Source organism: Channa argus, chromosome 1, assembly GCF_033026475.1.
Source record: "Channa argus isolate prfri chromosome 1, Channa argus male v1.0, whole genome shotgun sequence".
Taxonomy (NCBI): domain Eukaryota; kingdom Metazoa; phylum Chordata; class Actinopteri; order Anabantiformes; family Channidae; genus Channa; species Channa argus.
In genome coordinates this window covers 17298047-17319414 of record NC_090197.1, presented here as the reverse complement: position 1 = coordinate 17319414, position 21368 = coordinate 17298047, and the positions used below count along the sequence as shown (strand labels likewise).

General features: G+C 40.0%; 3 protein-coding genes across 12 annotated transcripts; 2 read left to right on the top strand and 1 right to left on the bottom strand.

Annotated features, from left to right (window-relative positions):
- The first annotated feature begins 26 nt into the window (after positions 1–26).
- klhl7 (kelch-like family member 7) lies at positions 27–6500 on the top strand. Its single transcript, XM_067503131.1, has 12 exons — positions 27–602; positions 689–791; positions 1028–1121; positions 1310–1434; positions 1792–1967; positions 2073–2247; positions 2348–2490; positions 3355–3595; positions 3840–4041; positions 4338–4435; positions 4584–4767; positions 4967–6500. Exons 1-12 carry the CDS (start codon positions 474–476, stop codon positions 5127–5129), a joined length of 1833 nt encoding a protein of 610 aa, XP_067359232.1. The 5' UTR covers positions 27–473; the 3' UTR covers positions 5130–6500.
- On the bottom strand, positions 3157–10379 carry aste1b (asteroid homolog 1b). 5 transcript variants are annotated; one of them, XR_010914364.1, is made up of 9 exons: positions 10084–10379; positions 9501–9751; positions 9058–9324; positions 7918–8945; positions 7563–7794; positions 7248–7440; positions 4306–6860; positions 4106–4141; positions 3157–3586 (listed from the first exon to the last, which is right to left on the bottom strand). XR_010914364.1 is itself a non-coding variant. In XM_067503123.1 (7 exons), the coding sequence occupies exons 2-7, from the start codon at positions 9736–9738 to the stop codon at positions 6545–6547; spliced, it is 2274 nt and encodes a 757-aa protein (XP_067359224.1). In that variant the 5' UTR covers positions 9739–9751; positions 10076–10379; the 3' UTR covers positions 3157–6544. The 5 variants fall into 5 exon arrangements, 2 of the variants coding, with proteins under 2 accessions (XP_067359224.1, XP_067359223.1); XR_010914362.1 differs by having other exon boundaries at positions 4106–6860; XR_010914363.1 differs by having other exon boundaries at positions 3157–4141.
- smarcc1b (SWI/SNF related, matrix associated, actin dependent regulator of chromatin, subfamily c, member 1b) lies at positions 10374–20085 on the top strand. 6 transcript variants are annotated; one of them, XM_067503121.1, is made up of 28 exons: positions 10374–10568; positions 10899–11018; positions 11352–11437; positions 11529–11610; positions 11700–11792; positions 11987–12056; positions 12150–12219; positions 12308–12383; positions 12618–12743; positions 12908–12990; positions 13086–13192; positions 13310–13369; positions 13468–13496; positions 13626–13741; positions 13860–13931; positions 14259–14372; positions 14643–14796; positions 14917–15027; positions 15369–15428; positions 15523–15781; positions 15899–15970; positions 16054–16100; positions 16207–16315; positions 16464–16606; positions 17637–17771; positions 17950–18082; positions 18223–18309; positions 19329–20085. In XM_067503121.1, the coding sequence occupies exons 1-28, from the start codon at positions 10392–10394 to the stop codon at positions 19394–19396; spliced, it is 2859 nt and encodes a 952-aa protein (XP_067359222.1). In that variant the 5' UTR covers positions 10374–10391; the 3' UTR covers positions 19397–20085. The 6 variants fall into 6 exon arrangements, with proteins under 6 accessions (XP_067359222.1, XP_067359221.1, XP_067359220.1 ...); XM_067503120.1 differs by having other exon boundaries at positions 12618–12758; XM_067503119.1 differs by having other exon boundaries at positions 13089–13192; positions 14643–15027.
- Positions 20086–21368: the final 1283 nt, after the last annotated feature.

Sequence of the window (21368 nt, the reverse complement as noted above, 5' to 3'; positions counted from 1 at the left end):
CTAGCTATAAATATGAGCTACGAAAATGTGTTTCGAAAGTCTGCTATTATACGGCATATAATGTAGTTTCGTTAGGAGCATTACCCTAATCTACAAAGTGTATGAAACCGAGTCAAAGTTTCGCAATCGCATATTGTGTAAGTGATCACGTTTGTCGGCAGAGGGCGAAAGCGAGTGTGTTTATTCACAGCCGAACCGTAGAAGAAGAGTGAAACCATTAAACAGGCTAAAAGCTGAGAGTTCCAGTTGTGAAATAAACAACACACCGCTTATTTGTTTTATTTCAGCTCCTGGTTTTAGCCACTTTCTTCCCACATGGGTAGTTTTTTTTATTTATAAAGTTCAAAGAAGCTTCTTTTAAGCTAACAAGGCAGTGACTGGACGACAACAAAGAGACTGCAGCTGCACACACGTTTGCCAGTGGTGCAAGCGATTTTAAATTTGTCTCAACTGATAACGTTAATCAAGCTGACATGACGGGGGTGGCCTCTCCGGAAAAGGCGTCTAGCTCCAAGAAGAAGAGCGAGAGGAAATGCGCGACCAAAGAGGAATACAGACAGCTCTCCAGCATCATGGGAGTCATGAATAACCTGAGGAAACAGGTGTGAGTGAGAGAGCAGACTGTGAGCAAGGGGGGAAGATCCTTGTCTTGGCACTTGATAACACTATGTGTACATGTTGTCTTCAGGGTACCCTTTGTGATGTGACCCTGGTGGTTCAGGGGAAACACTTTCCAGCTCACAGAGTAGTTTTAGCTGCTGCCAGCCACTTCTTTAACCTCATGTTTACCAGTAAGTGTGCACAAACAAACACGTTGACACAAACAGGGTAACTGTGGACTAAACCTATGTACATTTACTCTTCCAACTCACAAATAATCACTTTCATTTGACATCCAATTTATGACATGTTTGTTAATGAATGATTAGTTAGACTGTTGCCACGCAAGGAAGGAATTTCATACTACCATGTATTGATGGGTGTTTCTATTTTCTGCAACATCTAACACTTTGTTACTAACTTCCAGCCAGAATGATGGAGTCAATGTCTCATGAAGTGGAGCTCAGAAGAGCTGATCCTGAGATCATCGAGATGTTGATTGAGTTTATCTACACAGCCAGGTGAGACTCTTCGTTTAAAGTAGAGCATGAGGCATACAACATAAAGGTTGTATAGTTATGAGAATTGCCTACATTTTAAATTGTATGTAGAACATTATGTCTCAATGAAGGAAGAAGGTTCTCATGGAGAAACATCCAACATCCTTCCTGTGTTTTTGTTTTCTTATGCCAAATGCACTTTGTGCCAGAATCTCAGTAAACAGCAGTAACGTCCAGTCGTTGTTGGATGCAGCCAACCAGTACCAGATTGAGCCTGTGAAGAAAATGTGTGTGGAGTTTCTCAAAGGACAGATTGATGCAACAAATTGCCTGGGTAAGACCAGAATTACAAAAAAACTTGTCAAGATCAAATCTTATCTCACTTGCTTTTATGGCACAATTTGCTTTGAGTACTTAAATTATTATTGGAGTTAACAGCATCAAACATTAAAGATTAGCTATAGTAAGAGCATTTAGTCTCCTGGTTCAAATCCTCAGTCTTCAGTGCTAGCTCCCCAGGTGCTGTCTATGGTAGTCCACTGCTCCCCCAGGGGAATGTGTTAAATGCAGAGGACCAATTTCAAAAAAACACGTATGTGCGAATTTATATGTACAATGATGACAAAAAAAGCTTATGTTCTAATGGTTCTTCTTGAGTCACATTATGTTTCTTTGTTGTGTCCTCCTGCAGGTATCGCAGTCCTGGCAGACTGTATGGACTGTCCTGAGCTGAAGGCAGCAGCAGAAGACTTCTTCCAGCTCCATTTTACTGAAGTGTACAAATTGGATGAGTTCTTGCAGCTGGATGTATCACAGCTAACATATCTGCTGCACCAGGACAAACTCACTGTTCGTGCTGAGGCCCAGGTAAACTCTTAATACAACATGCTTTACAAAATACAACATAGTAAAGAAAATCCACCATAACATGTACTGTATTTTTATATGCTTCATTGTTGCATTTGCACTCAGATTTACGATGCAGCAGTGCGCTGGCTGAAGTATGATGTGTGTAACAGACGACAGTACATGGTGGAGGTGTTGGGATGTGTTCGCTTCCCCTTGGTTTCCAAAACGTTCCTGTCTAAGACGGTGCAGGCTGAGCCTCTCATTCAGGACAATCCACAGTGCCTGAAGATGGTCATCAGTGAGTAGGAAGAGAGAGAATCACATACACACAAGCCCACATTTACAAGTCTGGCATAATAAAGAGACACAAAAGACAATAGGCAGTGCTTTTGTCCCAGGTGGAATGCGCTACCATCTGCTTTCCCTGGAAGACCGGGAAGACCTGGGAGAAAGCAGTCGTCCACGACGAAAGAAGCACGACTATCGCATCGCTCTGTTTGGAGGTTCCCAACCACAGTCCTGCCGCTACTTCAACCCCAAGGTACCAGGCGGCACTTGCGAATAGATTCTACCTACAGGGACAGTAATGCCAGTCAAAACCATTCGATGAAGTGTGAATGCGAACACTTTCAACTTATTAGTTTGTTTGTGAGCCAACACGTTCTTATGCTTTTTTTTATTCTTTTTCAGTTAAGTGTTTGAAAATTTTAACCAGCCAGTTTTCAATGCCTCAGCCTTAAATGACACTGCTCTTGGTTAGCTCCACCTGTACCATGATACCTCGAAATTAGTATCTTTGCTGAGAAGAACTGCTCTATGTCTGCCTCTTTTATTTATAGGTCATCTTGTATTTTTTTTTTATTTATTTACATGTTGCCACATTTTTTAAAAGCACTTTTCAGATTTTCATCTGTATACCGGTAATTTACAGATGTAAAAAGTATCTTTGGAACCTCAACTTTATACAACTAAATGAGTCAGAACCTTTCTTTGGTCTTCTTATCTCAGGACAGCTCCTCTACAGTTTCAACTTGGTTGTTTATCTGCTCACAATCTAGGGGTTATATTTGATTCAAAACTACTTTTTAGGATGGTACAATCATGCTTTCTTCATCTGACGGCCATTTTTAATAGATTTTTAACTGCTGCAAATCTTGAAAGTTGTCACGACCCCCACAGCCATGACAAAAGAACAGACAACGCAAGGTGAAGGCCAAAATAAACAATTTATTTTAGCAGAAATATATAAAAAAAATAAGCGTGCATAAATTATGCTAAAATAACGTAGTGTTTGTAAGCACTTTTTAAATGAGGTATTGCAGAGGTTAAAGCACAGTTTTGTTCAGTAAAGTCTATTGAAATCATATTTGCCAGTTGTCAAGTGTCTGACTGGCTCTCCATGCAGGACTCCAGCTGGACAGACATCCGCTGCCCTTTTGAGAAGCGCAGGGATGCCACAGCTGTCTTCTGGGACAATGTGGTGTACATTCTGGGTGGCTCACAGCTTTTCCCTATTAAGCGCATGGACTGCTACAATGTATTAAAGGACAGCTGGTACTCCAGGTTAGGTCCACCCACACCACGTGACAGCCTGGCTGCCTGTGCCGTTCAGGGCAAGATCTACACATCTGGAGGGTCTGAAGTGGGTAAGCACAGGGGAGGTGGAAGGTGTAAACATAGGACCTGGCACTGAAGCATTTTGTATGTTGGGGATAGTACAACATTTAATAGGATGGTAATCAGGTTAATGTTCAAATGCAAATTCATTTTTTACTATGATTGATTTCCTTTTGATTTAGTAAACTATTTTAATGATCTTCATGGTAAAATATTGCCCCCTCGACTGCAAGCATCAAATCATGGTGTTATGTACTGTACATGTGTCTACAGGTAGCTCAGCCTTGGACCTTTTTGAATGTTACGACACAAGGACAGAGTCTTGGCAGGTGAAAACCAGCATGCTAATGGCCCGGTGCAGCCACGGCTCAGTGGAGGCCAATGGACTCATTTATGTCTGTGGTGGAACGGTGGGCAACAATGTCTCTGGCAGGGTCCTCAACAACTGTGAGGTTTACGACCCTGCCACACAGCAGTAAGTAACATAAGTACTCTGTTTAACACACGGGATGATGTACAATGTTTCTGTTTATACTCACAATTCTGAGACTTCTTGTTAGTTGGCTGCAAACAACCTGTAATTGTTCAATAAAGAAATTGAATACGAAGGGAAACATATTGTGTATTGTGGCTCTGGAAGAACATACTGTAGGGATGTTGTTTGGTGATATCCTAAAATTTCTAATTATGCTATATTAAACTTAGTGTCTTAGTGTGTGTATTATAAGCTGAATTTGACCTTTTCCTTCTTTGTGCCTCTGTTGTCCTCAGATGGAGGGAGCTGTGTGCGATGAGAGAAGGCAGGAAGAACCACGGGCTAGTGGTGGTCAACAACAGGATCTATGCAGTAGGAGGGCAGGGGGCACTGGGTAAAAATACAAATTTTGCTACAGCTACAACATTGGTAAAAGATTACTAATGGTTGCATAGGGTAGTAGCATGAATATACTAGTAGCCACTATAGTCATAATAGTCATGTATTGAGATTATTCTGCTCGTTTGTGTGTTTTAAATTAGGTGGATTAGACTCAGTGGAGTACTATGACATTGCCAGTAATGAATGGCGTACTGCCTCTCCAATGCCGTGGAGAGGCGTTACAGTGAAGTGTGCAGCGGTGGGTGAAGTCATCTATGTGCTGGCTGGGCTCCAAGGGGTAGGAAGGCTTGGACATGTCTTGGAGTACCACACTGATACTGACAGGTTAGTGTATTAAAACAATTACAATGAGCAGACATTGCTGAAACCCATGTTTTGGCTCTGGAATGTTATTTTTACCCAGCTATTCGACAGAATTTGATATAGCTTGACTAAATGGCCAATATTTGAAATACAGCTACAAAGAAAAAAAATCATTATGTGCACTATTGGAGTTGAGATTGCACTGTTTTCTTCTGTTGAGGTGGGTGACCTGCAGCAAAGTGCGAGCATTTCCTGTCACCAACTGCCTGATCTGTGTAGTTGACACATGTGGAGTCAATGAAGACGAAGACATGGATCTCATAGACTCCCAGTCACACATTGCACCTGCTGCCACTTCCTCTGCCTCAACATCATCCTCCTAATAGGCCAAGAATAATTTTTACAGGCCTTCAGTCAATAATGGATCTAATTTACATACGGCAAGATCTGTCTTTGCAAAAAATAATTCATATACTATTAGGAATATACCTGTGTGTAATCAGTTATGTCAAATTTATCAAATAGTGGCAGTGAAAACCAGACCATTTTTAATATCCAACCTGCTCCATGTTTATGTGTTGTCTTGATAAACTCAAGTGTCCATTTTCAACAGCAAATTAAGTTATCGTGAATGCAGCACAGCAGCTCGTCCTGAATTTTCACATTAGTATTCATGCACCCTTTCCTTCATAGTTAGGCTTTTAATGTGAAAAAGATTAGCAGGAAGTGTTAAGTTTTGTTGATGGTAGCTTCTCCAATTGTATGGTTTAAAATGAGTAGTATTTATGAAAACATTTTTTTAAAGAAATTAAAATAAATTATGCCATTATTTTAACACTAAACCTTGTGAAATACATAAGGGGGCCTAATCGGTAGAGCATCAGGTTAGGATGCAGAAGGCTGCGGTATTGAATCCCACCCCACCAGGTGTGGCCCCACCCAGCCATTAAGGTGTCAATCCCGAGCCTGGATAAAATGGAGGGTTGCGGCAGGAAGGGCTCACGCCAAATCAACATGCAGAACACGTTTTGCTGTGGCGTCCCCTGAAGGAAGCCGTTCTTTGACTTTATGAAATGCATACTATTACAGAGTGATATGCTGTTGTTATAAACAGTTGAATCATTGTTGTAGTATAATAGTGCTTCTGTAATGCGCCATTATCTACCTGTATTATGCTATTACAGAAAAAGTAAATATTTTACATTTACATATTATGGTTATTAGTAAAAATAACCAAAATGTAATCATTTAAAAACAAAGAATTTGAGTTTGAATTCCATTTGTTGGATTAAAAGATTAGTAAGTGACATAAAAGCACCAAATTCATGATTAAGTTTTTTAAAATTGTCATTAATATGACATAAGCTGCCGTTCAACTTCCAGATCAATGATAAGACATTTTTACACTTGCTGTTTAAAAATGTAACTAGATAATACTTTCACTTTAAAAACAAGTGCATTAATTGTAGCAACCTTTAAAGCTCTCATACATCTGCAAATATATGGCTAGAAATGTGCTTTAGGAACACTAATCAGATGCTTATATATGTCTGCATATCATGTGAATTAAGATGGCAACAGAACTTTGAACACTAAAAGCAGATATTAAAAAAGGTTCAATTAGTGCAATGCAGTTAATGAGGTTGAGGCACAGTGTTAAAAAAGTAAGGTGGGTTTTTTTTGTTTTTTTTTTAACTTTGAAATTACTTTGTATCTGTCCCTGAGACTGTTTTATAAATCACTGGAATGTCTGACCTCACTTGGTCCAGAGTTTATCATTTCATTTTCCTCTGCCTCCTCACCAGTCATCATCAGACTCTTCCTCAACCATCAAGGAAGCAAACCTATTGTTTATCTCCTCAGTAGCTCCTTGCCCCCCTCCCCTTGCTCCTCTTCCACCTCCTCTTCTTCCTCTCCTTCCTCGGCCTCTGCCTCTTTTCCTCCTCCCTATTTCTGCAGTGGAGAGATCAGCTTTGGAGCTGCAGTTTCTCACAGCATCCAGGAGGGAGGAATAGAGCTGTACAGACAAGGAACCCCCAGCTAGGAGGGTTTCAGCAGTTCGGCCCCCTTTTAGGTACCCAAGGAGGCCATGCAGCAAGGTACCACTGAACAACCTGTGGGAGAGGAAGGCAAAGAAGTTACTAAAATATAATTTCACTTTCTCATAGTGGCATCTCTTACATCTGTTATACCACTACCACAATACAAGGAAAGGGAAAAATGGTAACCTAACATTAAACATGACACTTAAAGGCAACCTTAAACAAACAATGTCCCAGTTACTTTGAAGAATTCATGGCTACAATAAACCTCTGCATATATATGGATGTGTTATTGTTTACTCCTTATTTTGAATAGTAACAAGCCTTTCGACTACTTTCTGAGATGTACAGACCAAATAACAGAAGAAATATTCAACAGAATAAAGTAAAACATAACTGGCCAAAACAAAAATTAGCTGCAGCTCTAGATCTCCTACAGTATGTGCCCTGTAACCTTACCATGAGAGGTGGGGTTCAGGCAGTGGCAACAGTAAAAGCTGATTGAGACACAGTGCACTCCAGAGGCAGGCCTGCCATTGGCTGAAACTGTGAGCCACACCAACATCCAAGCCCCGTCTCTTCCCTGGTCTCACACGTTGTCTGTCCAGTAAAGCCTGCACATTGTGCTCTGCTGCCCAGTTTAGCTGTGGGACTAGCATGATACAGTGCCAAAAGGCACAAAGTACATCATTAGAGACAGACCACTGTTTGGCTTGTGATTAAGGTACTTTTTTTTTCTAACCTTATGGAATAAAGTTACGTAACACATCTAACCAGCATGTTGATAGTGGGGAGCTCCAATCTGGTTGTTCCAGGACAGCTCTCCATAAACCATGCCCAGTACCAGAGCCTGGACTTGGGGCTGTGAAGGTGTTGGTATAGCTTCTCGCAGCCAGAAACCAGTCACTGCTACAGCCAACCTCAGATGGAGAGGTACAGGAGCCAGAGAACACTCCTTCACCCCTAAGACTTCTAACAGGGCACCCAGAGAAACTGCCAAAGGAGCCTGGGTAATATCAAAAGCCGACAATGGAAAATAGATAATGTGATTTAATAATGTATATATCCAAACAGATTAAAATACAGTTGATAAATAAGAAAACATTTTTTGTTGCCATGTTCACTGTACCTGGCTAAGTGTATCCACATGTACAGGAGTCCGAGGGGGACGTGCCTCCACCTGATTTTTCTTCAAGTTCAGCTCTAGTCTGTCATACTCTTCCACACAGATTGGGGCACTGGTGCCCTGAGCGTAGACTTCAGCTACACTAGCTGCTTGATCAATGTAAAATTCTACATTTCCACAATGCTGTGTGGGTAAAATAATATCCCGATTGCCTCCCTGTCCCCGTCCTCCTCGTCCTCTCCGGCCTCTTATGCCCTGGCTATTGTTTCCTTGTACCCTCATATCTTGTGCCTGGATAGCACCTCCTGGTCCCCTCAGTAGCTGCAAACTTCCACCTCCACCCATAGTAACATTATCTTGGCCTCGCTGTAGCAATATTCCATATATAGCCTGACGTATGCCTCTGGCACTACTGTGGCTGCTTGTTAGCTTACTGTTCTCCACCTGTGGAATAAGGAGGACCCTGCGCATCACCAGAGCATCTACCACCAAGGGAGCCAACAGCCCCTGTGCTGCAGCGTGTGAAAGGCACTCTGGTAGCGCAGCAGTTCGTCCTGCTGGCGTTAACTTTCCTCCAGAGAACCAGTGTGCCAGAGAGCTATGAGAGGTGGTGATGTACTCCTGCATACCAGCCCAGAGTTGTGAACTTAACCCACCCTTCTGGCCTCTCTTGCCCCTTCCACCCTCCTCCCCCATTAGCCTGCTTACTTCTTCTAGTGCCGCTGCCGGGTTTAAAAAAGAAGACAGCCAAATGAGGATGCCCTCAATGCGAGAGGTGGGTGCACTATTTCTACCCCTACTAGCTCCCCCAAATGCATTCACATCTAACATAGCAAGTAGTGTTTCTACATCTTTTGGAGTACCATAGTCATTACCGATCAGAACGGCACACAAGGGCAGCAACTCCCGGTTCATGCCCCCAAACCAGCGACAAAGACGGTTAGTGGTGTAGCACCGAGCTGAGATATACCGATTGGAGGCTTTACCATTAAGGTTGTTCCACTGAAAAAAACGCAAGGGCAAGTAACCACCTAAGGTAAGAAAACAAAGCATATAATAAGTAAAACAACTGCAAAATCACCAACATGCATTAAAGAAATTTGAGTCAATGTGAAAGTACAATAAAGAAAAATCCTGTCACACCTGGCAGGTCAAAGATATAAAAGTCACTATCATTCGTCAGAACTGGGCAGTTCCACTGGCGAGCCAAACATGCAATCTCCCAGTCAGCCTCAGCTGGACACTGGACAACTGGGACTCCTCTCTGAACAAGGACCTGAATGAAAACATTTCTCGTGAGGATGGGGAGAACCGAGCCATTGCGGCCATGGGAAATACTGTCTGCCTCCCTTATCTTAGATTGCAGACGCTGCCGGAGAGTTGGAAACTTCTTGTCACTGGGGTCTATCCCTTATAAACACACACATAAAAAGAGAAATTGAATGCACGTGAGTGTTACAACTGCACGCAAACATACACTTACATACACATACACTTGAAACAGGCTTAAATTGAGACAATCACAAGAAATGGTTGGATGAATTAGATTTTTCTTTTTCTTTTGTTCAACTCTAAAGCATACGTACCTCCATCCAAGACCACATATGGCTGAATGTTACAAGCAGCCAAAGCCGAAAGGAATTGGTTGAGCAGGCAAAAGAAAGCATCGTAGTCCCCCCCGTGCTGCTGATCCAAACCGTGGCTAAAGTAGAGGCGGAAATAAAGACTGCAGCCATCAATAACCAAACGACTGTCCCTGAACCTCACATCGTGGAGGAAGTGGCTATTCCCCTCCACGAAAGTGGTCAGACCCTGGACACCCATGTCATCTCACAGCCTAGGAATACATAGAAAAAGAAGATGAATGTTACGCACAGGGTTTCCTATGCCACAAAGAGACATTTCAGCTACCTAGTTTATAGGGGTGTGTAACTCCATGTTGCTGCAAAAAAGCATTTATTGAATGCCACTAAAAAGACCTGCCAAATAAGTGATGATAAAGTCGCCTCCCCTTCTGATTGAACCGTCCGCTAGAATGAGTTTGTTTGTCCAAACAGACATTGTGACCAAGAGACAAATTGAATAATACTGCAAGCACTGAAGGCATTAAATCGACAATGTAGATTTTAAAAGGCAGCTTTTAATTAGAGCATAAAGATACCTACTAACCAATGCCACTCCACTTCTTTTTGCATGTGTTGCGCAGTTGGCTATTTCCTTGTAATGTTTTCCTTCAAAAAAAAAGTCCTGATTCGTAACAAAGCTGTTGCCCATGTTGTAACATTTTTGCGAATTCTCAATTGAATTACAAAAGCAACTATAACAGTAAAAAAAACTTGAAAACGAAGACACAAAATACCTTAAAAAAATAACCCTTATGCCGAATTGCAGCAATGTGGCTGTGTCTCGCGAGAGACAGCGAGATCGTAAACGCTACCCAGTTTTGTTCTTCCGTTTTAAATAAATCTCGTTTTATTATGGCCACAATGTCCGGAGGTACAAACATTGGAATTCCCGGGACTAGCCAGACAAACCCTGGGACGTCTGCACACCGGAAAAAAGACAGCAGCCCATCCGCTAAATTCTGGGAGAGTCCGGATACTTTAGCCCAGCTGGACGTGGTGCGACAGTGGATCGGGAAGCATTACAAAAAGGTAGTTGGCTGCTGCTAGCAAGCTAACCGCCCCCTGCTAGCTAGCCCAAAGATCACACCGTAAACAAACGTCTTTTGCTGAATAGTATTCACTTACGGTTAACTGGATATCAAGATTTGTTTAAAGTTGAAAAGTACTGAAGCAGTTCAAAATACAAATACCAATGATGCTCAGTTATAAAGGTAATATGAATCTTACCAAACACGGGCGCTAAATTGACGAGACCGTGGGTAACACTTTATTTTAAATGTAACTTTAATTGCAAGCTTATAAAGAGCAATGATCTAGGAAGGTCTTCATAACCGTACTCAAAACGTGTGTGTCTGTCAGTGTGTGGTGGTGGATGCTCCATCATGTCAGGCTCTGGCTGCAGTCACTCTGCAGCTTCTCCAGTTTCAAGAGGATGCCTTTGGCAGACAAGCTACAAGTCCTGCTCTAACCAAACTTCCTGTAAGTCTATCTTTTACTTTTCCACTTTTTTGTCAATGGCAAACTTTAATATCAGTTTAGAGTATCTGATCTCTTGGTGGTTATCAGACTGCTGTGTTAACACCTTCTTGATCTAGGCTGTGTTGCTTTAGCGTTATTGTGTTTTTAGAAGTGTTTGGTATCACTGTCTTTTTATGATAAAAAAAAACCAGGAGGACTTTAAACCACCCAGTTTTGACAGTTATAATTGCAAGAACCTTGTAAAAGCACAGTAATTATACAGTTTGAATGTCAGTATGCCAAGTCTTTAAATCTGGTACAATGGTAAAAAAAAAAAACACATTTTCTGTACAGGCACAGTGCTTCCTGGACTTGCAGCCAGGGGGTGGACTCTGCCACATTCTTGGTTCTGCTTACAAGTTTAAAGCTGACCAGGGCTGGTGAGTAGTAACCCTCATGTATCATTGCCATTTCACAGTGATATCTCTTCTGTTGATTGCTGTGACATTTTTCCTCTCCCCACTTTCAAAGGAGAAGGTTTGACTTGCAGAATCCATCAAGGACAGAAAGAAATGTGGAGATGTTTGGAGCTATTGAAAGAGCACTGATCCAGGTGACAGAGACAACTATACCTCTGATACCAGCTCACTAATCCTATACTGTATTACTGATGAACCTTTACCTTTGTTTGTGTCTCTACAGAATAACTGTTTGTCACTGCCTGTGGTATACCTGGACCCCACAGTGGATCAGGATCTGGCTATCAGGCTGACTGATATGATCACTAGGCACCAGGTAAACTGCTGCAGAGAAGAATTAGGGAGTTGACAAGCGGACAGAGGGTTGGACAGGCCCAATAAGGAGGGAATTTTTACTTTAGAAATACAGATTACAATATACTAAATACTACTATGTCAGTTACAATTAGTGTCGCTCTAGCAACATAGGTCCTTGTCCTTGCTCCCAGGTCACAGTCTGTGCTTTCACAGGGTTCACTCACTGAAGACAGAATGCTTGCCAGTCACCACATTTACCCATCACCTGCATCTACTGAGGAAGGTAAGTAAAAGTTTGTTCATTGGTGTGCATTCATCTTGCTAAAGACATGGTAATAATTAATCTGATACATTTTGTATACACATCTGTTTGCAGATGAATGGATGCGTCCTGTTATGCAGAAGGACAAGCATGTCTTGGTACACTGGGGTATGCATCCAGATAGGTAAGACATGGCGCATAAATACATTCACAAAGGTGGCCACACACAGATATTTTACTTATGCAATACGTGTCTTGACTCTTTTCATCAGTTATGACAGTTGGCTGCCCTCAAGTGATGTTGAAGGAGAAGTTGAAGAGCCACCACATCCAGAAAGACCTTGGAGGGTGAGCATACATATGCATACAACTCCATATAATATTCTGCACACAAAAAAGCATACGGAATGAACTTTTTGCACGACTGCTGAGATCACCAGTTTATCCTCTGTTGCTCTCTAGAAGTTTGAATTCAGTGGCAAACCTTAGTTTTCTTTTAATGATGTTATCTGATAGTGGTTAGATACAAATAGATACATTTCTCAAATCCTGTTTGATATAATATGTGTGTGTGTTTTCTAGGTCCATGCAGGTTGGATTTTTGACACAGATGTTTTCAATGAGTGGATGAATGAAGAAGACTATTGTGTGGATGAGAGGATTGTGCCAATCATTTTCCGCCAGCGAATCCACCTGCGAGATGACCAGGTTTATGTGAAAACTGTTAGCATAGGAGATCTCTCTTATTAATACAGAGTTAAATAATATACAGTCAAAGTAAAGAAAGCAAGTGTGATACTTTTGATGAGTCTTAATCTTTGTTCTTGCAGTGAAATACACTTTCTTTTTTTTTCTTTTAAACTCCCTTTCAGGACTCAAAGTCCACTCCCTCCAAAAAGAGAAGACGCTCCCCCTCCCCCCCCTCCTCTGAAGGCAGAAAGAAAGGAAAGAAGGGGTAAAGAATATTAGTTTCATCCCAACAGGAGAGCATGTTTTTGGTTTGGCATTTTAGTTTAGGGTTTAAGACAAGATTTTTGTTTGTATGAATAGAAGAAGGCGTGGTCAGGAAGAGGAGGAGCCAGAAGAGGATTTAACCAAAGACATGGAAGACCCCACTCCAGTTCCCAACATGGAGGAGGTCATACTACCCAAGAATGGTAAAATTATGGCAACCGTAATGCAACAAAAATGTTCTGTATAAGTAAATTTTTTCCATATATATATATATATATTTTTTTTCAAACTGTTTTCAATTTCTTGTCCTCTCTGTGTAGTAAACCTGAAGAAAGACAGTGAGAATACACCTGTCAAAGGAGGGATCATGGCTGACCTGGGTAAGTTTGAAAGTGTTATGGAAAATGTATATTAAGTAGAATCTGTGTTTCCAGTTTAAAACTTGAAAATTTCAGTTCATCATTTGTTTCCCTTTCAGATGATCAGGAGGATGATTTTACAGGAAGGGTAAATATTTACAATTTTTTTTCCGTACTCAAAGTGTTTTCAGGAGGGTTGCATAGTCTGTATCGATTTGTGTTTTTGTTTTAGCTATCTAATGATGTTATTAAATGTTCTCTGTGTATATGTTTACAGGACGATGAGGAGGGAAGAGGAGAGATGCCTCGTCTGTCAGAGGGAGAGGACAACATCACAGAACAAACACATCACGTTATAATACCAAGCTACACATCTTGGTTCAATTACAACAGGTAAATACAGACAGACAGAAGGAATTGTACTCTAATCCCCCATCAATACACACATCTACAACTTAACAGTATAATAAAAACTAACCAAAACAAACCTGTTTATCTCTGTATTTTCCAGCATTCACTCAATAGAGAAACGTGCATTACCTGAATTCTTTAATGGAAAGAATAAGTCCAAGTCTCCAGAAATGTAAGTATTATAGACAGTAGCCTTACTGAAAAAACATGACAGCTATTTGGAAAGACTAATCATTCTAAACATATTTGGGATTTTGTAAGTCTGCAAATGTTTCCGTTGCATTCCGTCTTTCTCCTCTTCCCTTCATTCGTTCTTCACCCTTCATTCTGTTTTGAAAATCACCTTCCTGGAATTTGTGGAGGGGAGTGTAAAAGAGCAGGCATATATCGCTTGTAGATTACTCACTAGTAAATAAGAAAAGTAGTTTAGTAGTAGTCAGTATTAATCTAATACCAGTGGAGATCTCATCACCAACATGATTTTCCCTTTACACTGCAGCTATTTAGCATACCGCAACTTCATGATTGACACATACCGACTCAACCCCCAGGAATACCTGAGTTCAACGTCCTGCAGACGCAACCTCACTGGAGATGTCTGTGCTGTCATGAGGTAAAACTTATGTAGTGGGTGTTTTGCTACCATGTAACGTCTGTTGCATCTGCTAAATTAGGAGTAGCATGTGGGAGTTCAGCTCTGTGAAAGTGTTAACAAATTAAATCTGGTAACACTGTAAAAGAACATTGGTTGTGTGTTGTAGTCGATGGGCCTGCAGTTTCCCAGCAGCTTCTAGTTTTAATTATGACATATGCTGATTTGTTTGGATATTTACACAGCACACAGTATAAACGGAGTATGAAGGAAAATATTGGTTTTGTCCAGGGTTCATGCATTTTTAGAACAGTGGGGTTTGATTAACTACCAAGTGGATGCAGAGAGCAGACCCCTCCCCATGGGACCCCCACCCACCCCTCATTTCAACGTACTGGCTGACACACCATCTGGTCTGGCCCCCCTACAACACAAACCTTTGCAGGTAACACACACACACACACATTTTACATGCAGAGCACATAAAGGTTCTACAATCCGTTTAAAATACGCATTTCTATTTTTTAAGTGCCTCTTAATAAACTGTGTACTTTCACGCACGCAGGTGTCAGCCTCACAGCACATGCTGTACTTCCCAGAAAAGGGCAGAGAGAAACCTTCAGACTGCCAGAACTTTGGTCTGCGCACAGACATTTATGCCAGGAAACACCCTAAGGTATTTAACAGCAAAAATACAGATATGTTAAATATTACTTCAAAAAAATATGTCTAGTTTACAATTACTGTACATTAAATCACTTTTATTATTTAATGTATGTACTATATTTTGTTACGGTTCTATGTCTAGTAGAATTTATAAATATTTGCTTTCTATTTAGTGTTTTTACAATAATCTCTAATCTACTTTTTTAATATGCACTTAACTGTATTATCTGAAATATATTGACCATTTTTATTATGTTAAATAATAGATTAACATTCCATATTTTAATCAATTTCTTAATAAGACTAAACTGTTACTAATGTTCTTTGGAATTATTTTTATGTCTGTTCAAGACTAAAGGAGCAAGTGCAGGGAGAGAATGGACTGAACAAGAGACACTTTTGCTGTTAGAGGTAAGACAGTTTCTTATGTTTTGGATTTTTGTCATGGGTGAAAAAAGTTTTGATTTGGAATATTTTATCTGTATTTCCTGTGTGTCTGTCTCAGGCCTTAGAGGTTTACAAAGATGACTGGAACAAAGTATCAGAGCATGTTGGCTCCAGAACGCAGGACGACTGTATCCTCCACTTCCTACGTCTGCCAATCGAAGACCCTTACCTAGAAGACTCTTCAGCTTCTCTTGGCCCATTGGCATACCAGCCTGTGCCTTTCAGTCAATCAGAGAACCCTGTTATGAGCACTGTGGCCTTTTTGGCATCTGTGGTGGACCCACGGGTGGCATCAGCTGCAGCTAAAGCTGCTCTAGGTAAGCTGACCAATGGAGGTTTGTTAATTTGTGTGTCCTGTTATCATGGAATAGTTCAACGATGTTATATTGTGTGTGTGCAGTTAGTGTTCATTTATCCAATATCTTTTGCTTCAGAGGAGTTTTCCAGAGTTCAAGACGAGTCTGTGGATAAGATCTCAGAAACATCCAACCAACCCGAAAAAATGGGTAAAGCTCTTACTCAGGCGTATGTAATCACACACAGCTGAATCTGTTTTTCTGTGCTGTCTATAATGTGTCTTTCTCTTTAGAATCAGTTATTGCAGAAAAAATGGAGACAAACTCTTCTTCCCATCAGGTAAGAGTTAAGTTGGTTATATTGCATATACTGTTTTGTTTTGGTTTGGTTTTTTTTAAAGCTTACCAGGAGTATTTGTGCTTGTTCACATTTGGTTCTGTTTCAGGTCCTTGTAAGGTCAGATGGGGTCAAGGTGGAACAAAGTGGAGCAAAATTGGAAGGAGAACGAATCAAGAGAGAAAATGCTGAAAACATTCTTGCAGAGGAGAGAGATGGTACAAAAATATGTATAAATTGTATAATATATCATATTCACTGATCAGGCATCACATTATGACCACCCCTGCAAATTTATTTAATAATAAATTAATGTTTGTTAATCTGTATGTCTATAATAATAATGTCATTCTTTCTTTGATTTAGGAAGGGGAGATGACGAGGAGAGTGCAGGGCGAAGGGAGGGAGATGGGGATGACGGGAGTAGAGTGATGGAGCAGGAGCTGGTGGAGGGTAGCGTTTCTATGGCAGCAGCAGCTGCTCTGGCCTCAGCTGCCACAAAGGCCAAGGTAAAGCCCACCCTCTCAATTTAAAAGGGGCCAATCACAGGAAGATAAAGTGAAGAAATTTTTAAATTGAGTTTTTCTTTTTTTTTCCTCTGGTTGTCTCACTGCAGCAACCAAAGCGGACACCATCTTGGGTAGCACTATAAGATGTAGCTCACACACAGTATAACTGACATAAAATATGAGCGGGTTATAGCATATATCTCATAGATTTGAGGCTGACATTATTGCTTTTTTACATGTTAAACAAACCAAAGAATGTTTACAGTGGGCCAGATACATGTTTTCATTTATTATGCTTATAAGAAAGGGTGGTTCTAATGTTTTTCCATCCTTATTCTATTTTAATAGGTTGGCCAAAACATTAGAACCATCTCTTTAATATAATGCCCTCCAGTACAACTCCACCACCTACTATGACCTTAATAATAGACAGAGTAGAATCATCTCCTTTCTGACAGTTTCACCTAAAAACTGAAAAATTATAACTTTGCAAATATTGAAATTGTGGCAGAGCTGCTGTAGTGGATTGCATTAGAGTGTACAGCTGAACCTAATAAAGTGGACATTGAGTTTATACTGCTACATGTAGTTTTAAGTGTTCTGGTATGAACAAGCAAGCATATTACTGAGAAATATTAAAGGCTGTTTTGTCCACTCACAATCATGGTTTGATGCCGTGATAAAGATTGTGCTGATCATTTAAAACTGTACCTTTTTGAACTGGTTTCTGTCTATATCAATAATGTGATTGTCCCACTTCTATTTGATTTGTTTTTTTCTCTTTTTTCACTTTTAAATCATATTTTACTCTCCCTACCAACAAACCCAACATATTATACCCTCCACTACCATCCCTTACCTCTTCCTTCTCATTTTTTTCCTTCTAAATCATTGTCTGTGATCTTTCATGTCCTTAACCATTTCACACTCACTTACCATGCATTCCCTCACTCATATACAGTGTCATTTATAGTATCACTTCCTTTAACAATTTCTACTTTTAAATTGAAAATAAAAATTGTTTTCACAGCACTTAGCAGCAGTAGAAGAGCGAAAGATTAAATCCCTTGTGGCTCTGCTGGTGGAGACCCAAATGAAGAAGCTGGAGATCAAGCTGAGGCACTTTGAAGAGCTGGAGACCATCATGGACCGTGAGAAAGAGGCTGTGAGTGAAGAAGTCTGCTTAATTCTAAAATAAAGACAATCACATTTACGATTATTTTATTATTCACACCCCTTGTCTTAATGCTCATTTAAGTTGTTCTATAGTGTGAGCTGAGGTTCCTTTAAAAATAAATAAGTAATTAAATAAATAAAGCTCCAAATGCGTATGTGTCACACAGCTGGAGCAGCAGCGGCAGCAACTTCTGTCAGAGAGACAGACTTTCCACAACGAGCAACTGAAACAAGCAGAGATGAAGGTCCGCCAGCAGAGGGAGCAGCAGGGGCAACCAGGATACACAATGCAGCATTCAGGTCTTGAGACACACACACACACACACACACACACACACACACACACACACACACACACACACACACACACACACACTCTGAATTTTCCTAGACTTAACATTAGTCGCTCTGACATTTTAGTGTTTCTTTTTTTTCTTCAGGCCAATCTATGACAAACCGGATGATTCCTGGCACGGGAAATGCCCAGACAATAGCCCCTCGACATCCTGGAGCTCCAAATGGCATGTGTGAGTATTAAATTCCTTTTCCTAAGCAGTTGGCTGTAAAACCTAAATAAAAGCAGAATGCAATGATTTGCATGTCATCAACCCATATTTTATTCACAATAGAACATAACATATCAGATGTTGAAAGTAAGACTTTTTTTTTTTTTTACCATTTCATGAAAAAATATTACCTCATGTTGTATTTAATGGCTGCAACACACCTCAAAAAAGTTGGAGCATGGGCAAAAAAATCTTGAAAAAGAGATTGCCTCAAATTGAAAACTACTTAATTGACAACAGGTCAGGAACATGACTGTGTATAAATTGCACATTTCAGAGAGGCAGAGTCTCTGGAATGTAAAGATGGAGAAAGGTGCACCTATCTACTGCAAATTGTTAAACAATTTGAGAAAAATCTTGAGGCCCTCAGGGGGCACTACATTAAAAACAGGCATTAAAAACTGATTCTGTACTGGACATCACTGCATGGGCTTAGGAACACTTCCAAAAATCACCGTCTGTAAACACAGGTCACTGTGCAACCCACAAATGTAAGTTAAAGCTGTTGCATGCAAAGAAGAGCCATATGTGTTTACGATCCAGAAACTCTGGCGTAGTCTCTGGGCCAAAGCTCATTGAAAATGGACTCAAAATTTTGTCAATCAATCCTGCATCAGACAAGAATGGGACAACATTCCTCTCCTAAATCTCCAGCAAGTGGTCTCCATACATCCCAGACATTTACAGACAGTGTTAAAACAAGATAACATGCTACTCAATGGCAAATATTGACCTGTTCAAACTTTTTTAAATGCCATCGAATTCAATAGGAGCTAATATTTTTCATAAAATGGTAGAATTTCTCAGTTTCAACATCTGATATGTTATGTTTTATTGTAAATAAAATAGATTTGCAAATCACTGTTTTTATTTAGGTTTTACACATCATCCCAACTTCTTTAAAGTTGGGTTGTATTACCCTTAGTCATTGCTTCAGAATGCTAGTTCAACAACATTAACATCTTCCATTATTGTCGTAGACCCGTCTTCACAGCCTGATGGAATAACTCCAGCCCAGCCTGGTCCACCTACATCCAGTCACAGCTGAGCCAACCAGAGAACAGATGCAGACCACATCTTCTTCAACACCGATAAATTATAACACATTGAATAAATGTTCAGGAACAAATGTTTTTAAAATAGAAATCTGTATCGCTTCGTGAGTCAGACAAACACATAAATGCAGTTCATGTGTATTTGGTCAACAGGTCAGTTCATCTTATATCTGTGAAATACTTGTGCTCTGATGTTAGAGTTGAGGAATCTGAAGATTCATCTCAACTGATTAAAGTGTTTTGTTTTTGTTTTTTATGAAACTAAATGTCATTTTTCTTCTGTTCTACGCTGACTGTGAAAACAAGTGAATCAGTAAGAAGTCTGAGTAGTGAGATGCTTTGATTTAATCCACTGCAAAACAAATCTAAAAGGGTGAATCTGTAGACTTGCCCTAAAGAAAACATTTAACTGCAACCACATTGTGACTGCTGTTATCCTGGTCATAATTTCATAAGGTGGCCTAACATTTGCTACTTTAACTGATATGGCAGCTCCAACAGAAAAACCTTCAAATGTCTTAGTAAATGACAACAATAAAACATCATCAGAAGCTCAGACCCCAGCTTCCAAAAGGTACAAAAGACATGCAGATTTACCTTCTTTCCATGCTGACAATAGAGTATTTGAACACAGAAATGTAGAGTGTATTTGGACACATTAAAGCATGGTGTCAAACTTGGATTGGGTCAATCATGCTGGGAAAAGACTTATTTGTTTCAGCAGTTGTTGCTTGGCTCCAGTAAGAAGATGTTTGTCTTCTGGGGGTTTATTGAGATGTCTTTGTTCATGAAAAGTTGAAAACCATTTCCCACCTAATAGTAATACTTAAGTTTAATACAAATGTGACATCAGGTTTATGTATGGCTTAGTATTTCCGGTTATATCACCGATTTCCCTCAGATACCTGATGGAAGAGTTCGGAACTCCAAATAGAAATTTGATCATTAACTTCTTAAACACTACAGACTCTATATCGGTCCAGCAGTACAGTAGTATTAAGTATTGGAAAGAATAATGAAAGGTTCTTTAAAGGCTGTGCATGCCTTCTCTGTCCAATGTTTCTAAAATATGAGGCATTATCAACACTATCAAAACACAGTCCAAGTGTATTTACTTTAATTTCTGATTAGGCAACCACTCCTCTGTCCCTCAATCACTAAATTAGTTAAATAACCAAAAGACATCTCACTGTAATGTAAAAAGGGTAAAAGTTAAACCTACTAAACTATACTGTGTCTGTACATTAGCTTAAATCACATGTACACTTCAAAACCACAGTTAATGCAATTTTTAATTTTATTGTACAGTTTTGAATTTAATTGTTGAATTGATACATTTGCAGTTAATTTGAGAGGAACAAGCTTGTCAATGAAAGAAAAACTAGTTACAGTTGTGATTGATACTGTGAAAGTTTTGCATGATCACATATAGTGAAACTGATTAATTTCTCAAACGAAGCTTTTTTGAATTGACATATCACTCACCAGCAATTACCACAACTTCTATTATCAGCAGACAAACAGTGGGTCCAACCAAATCTTCCAACAAAACATCTATAATATCCTTGCCACGTGTCAAAGACATAGACAAGCATCTCCTAAAATGAGCGTAAGAAACACAGACATCATGTACATTATATACTGTATATATTTCATGACTTTTGGCCCCTGTTTTCGGAGGGTGAATTCTGAAAAATGGCATTACCTTTACTACTGTTTGTGCCACATCACTTTTTTAACATGCTGAACTAAATCACAAAATGGCATGACAGTGACAGACGACTGTCCTGTAGACTCAGGTACTGGTTCAGTCAAAAGGAAAAAAATAAAAAATAACCTCAAAAACCTAACAACACTAACACTATTGTTATTGTGTAAACATTTTGATAAGCTGTGTCTTATCACTAGAGTGGATGTTATAATATTGGGTGCACAGACACACACTCACAACTCCAGGAGCTTTGG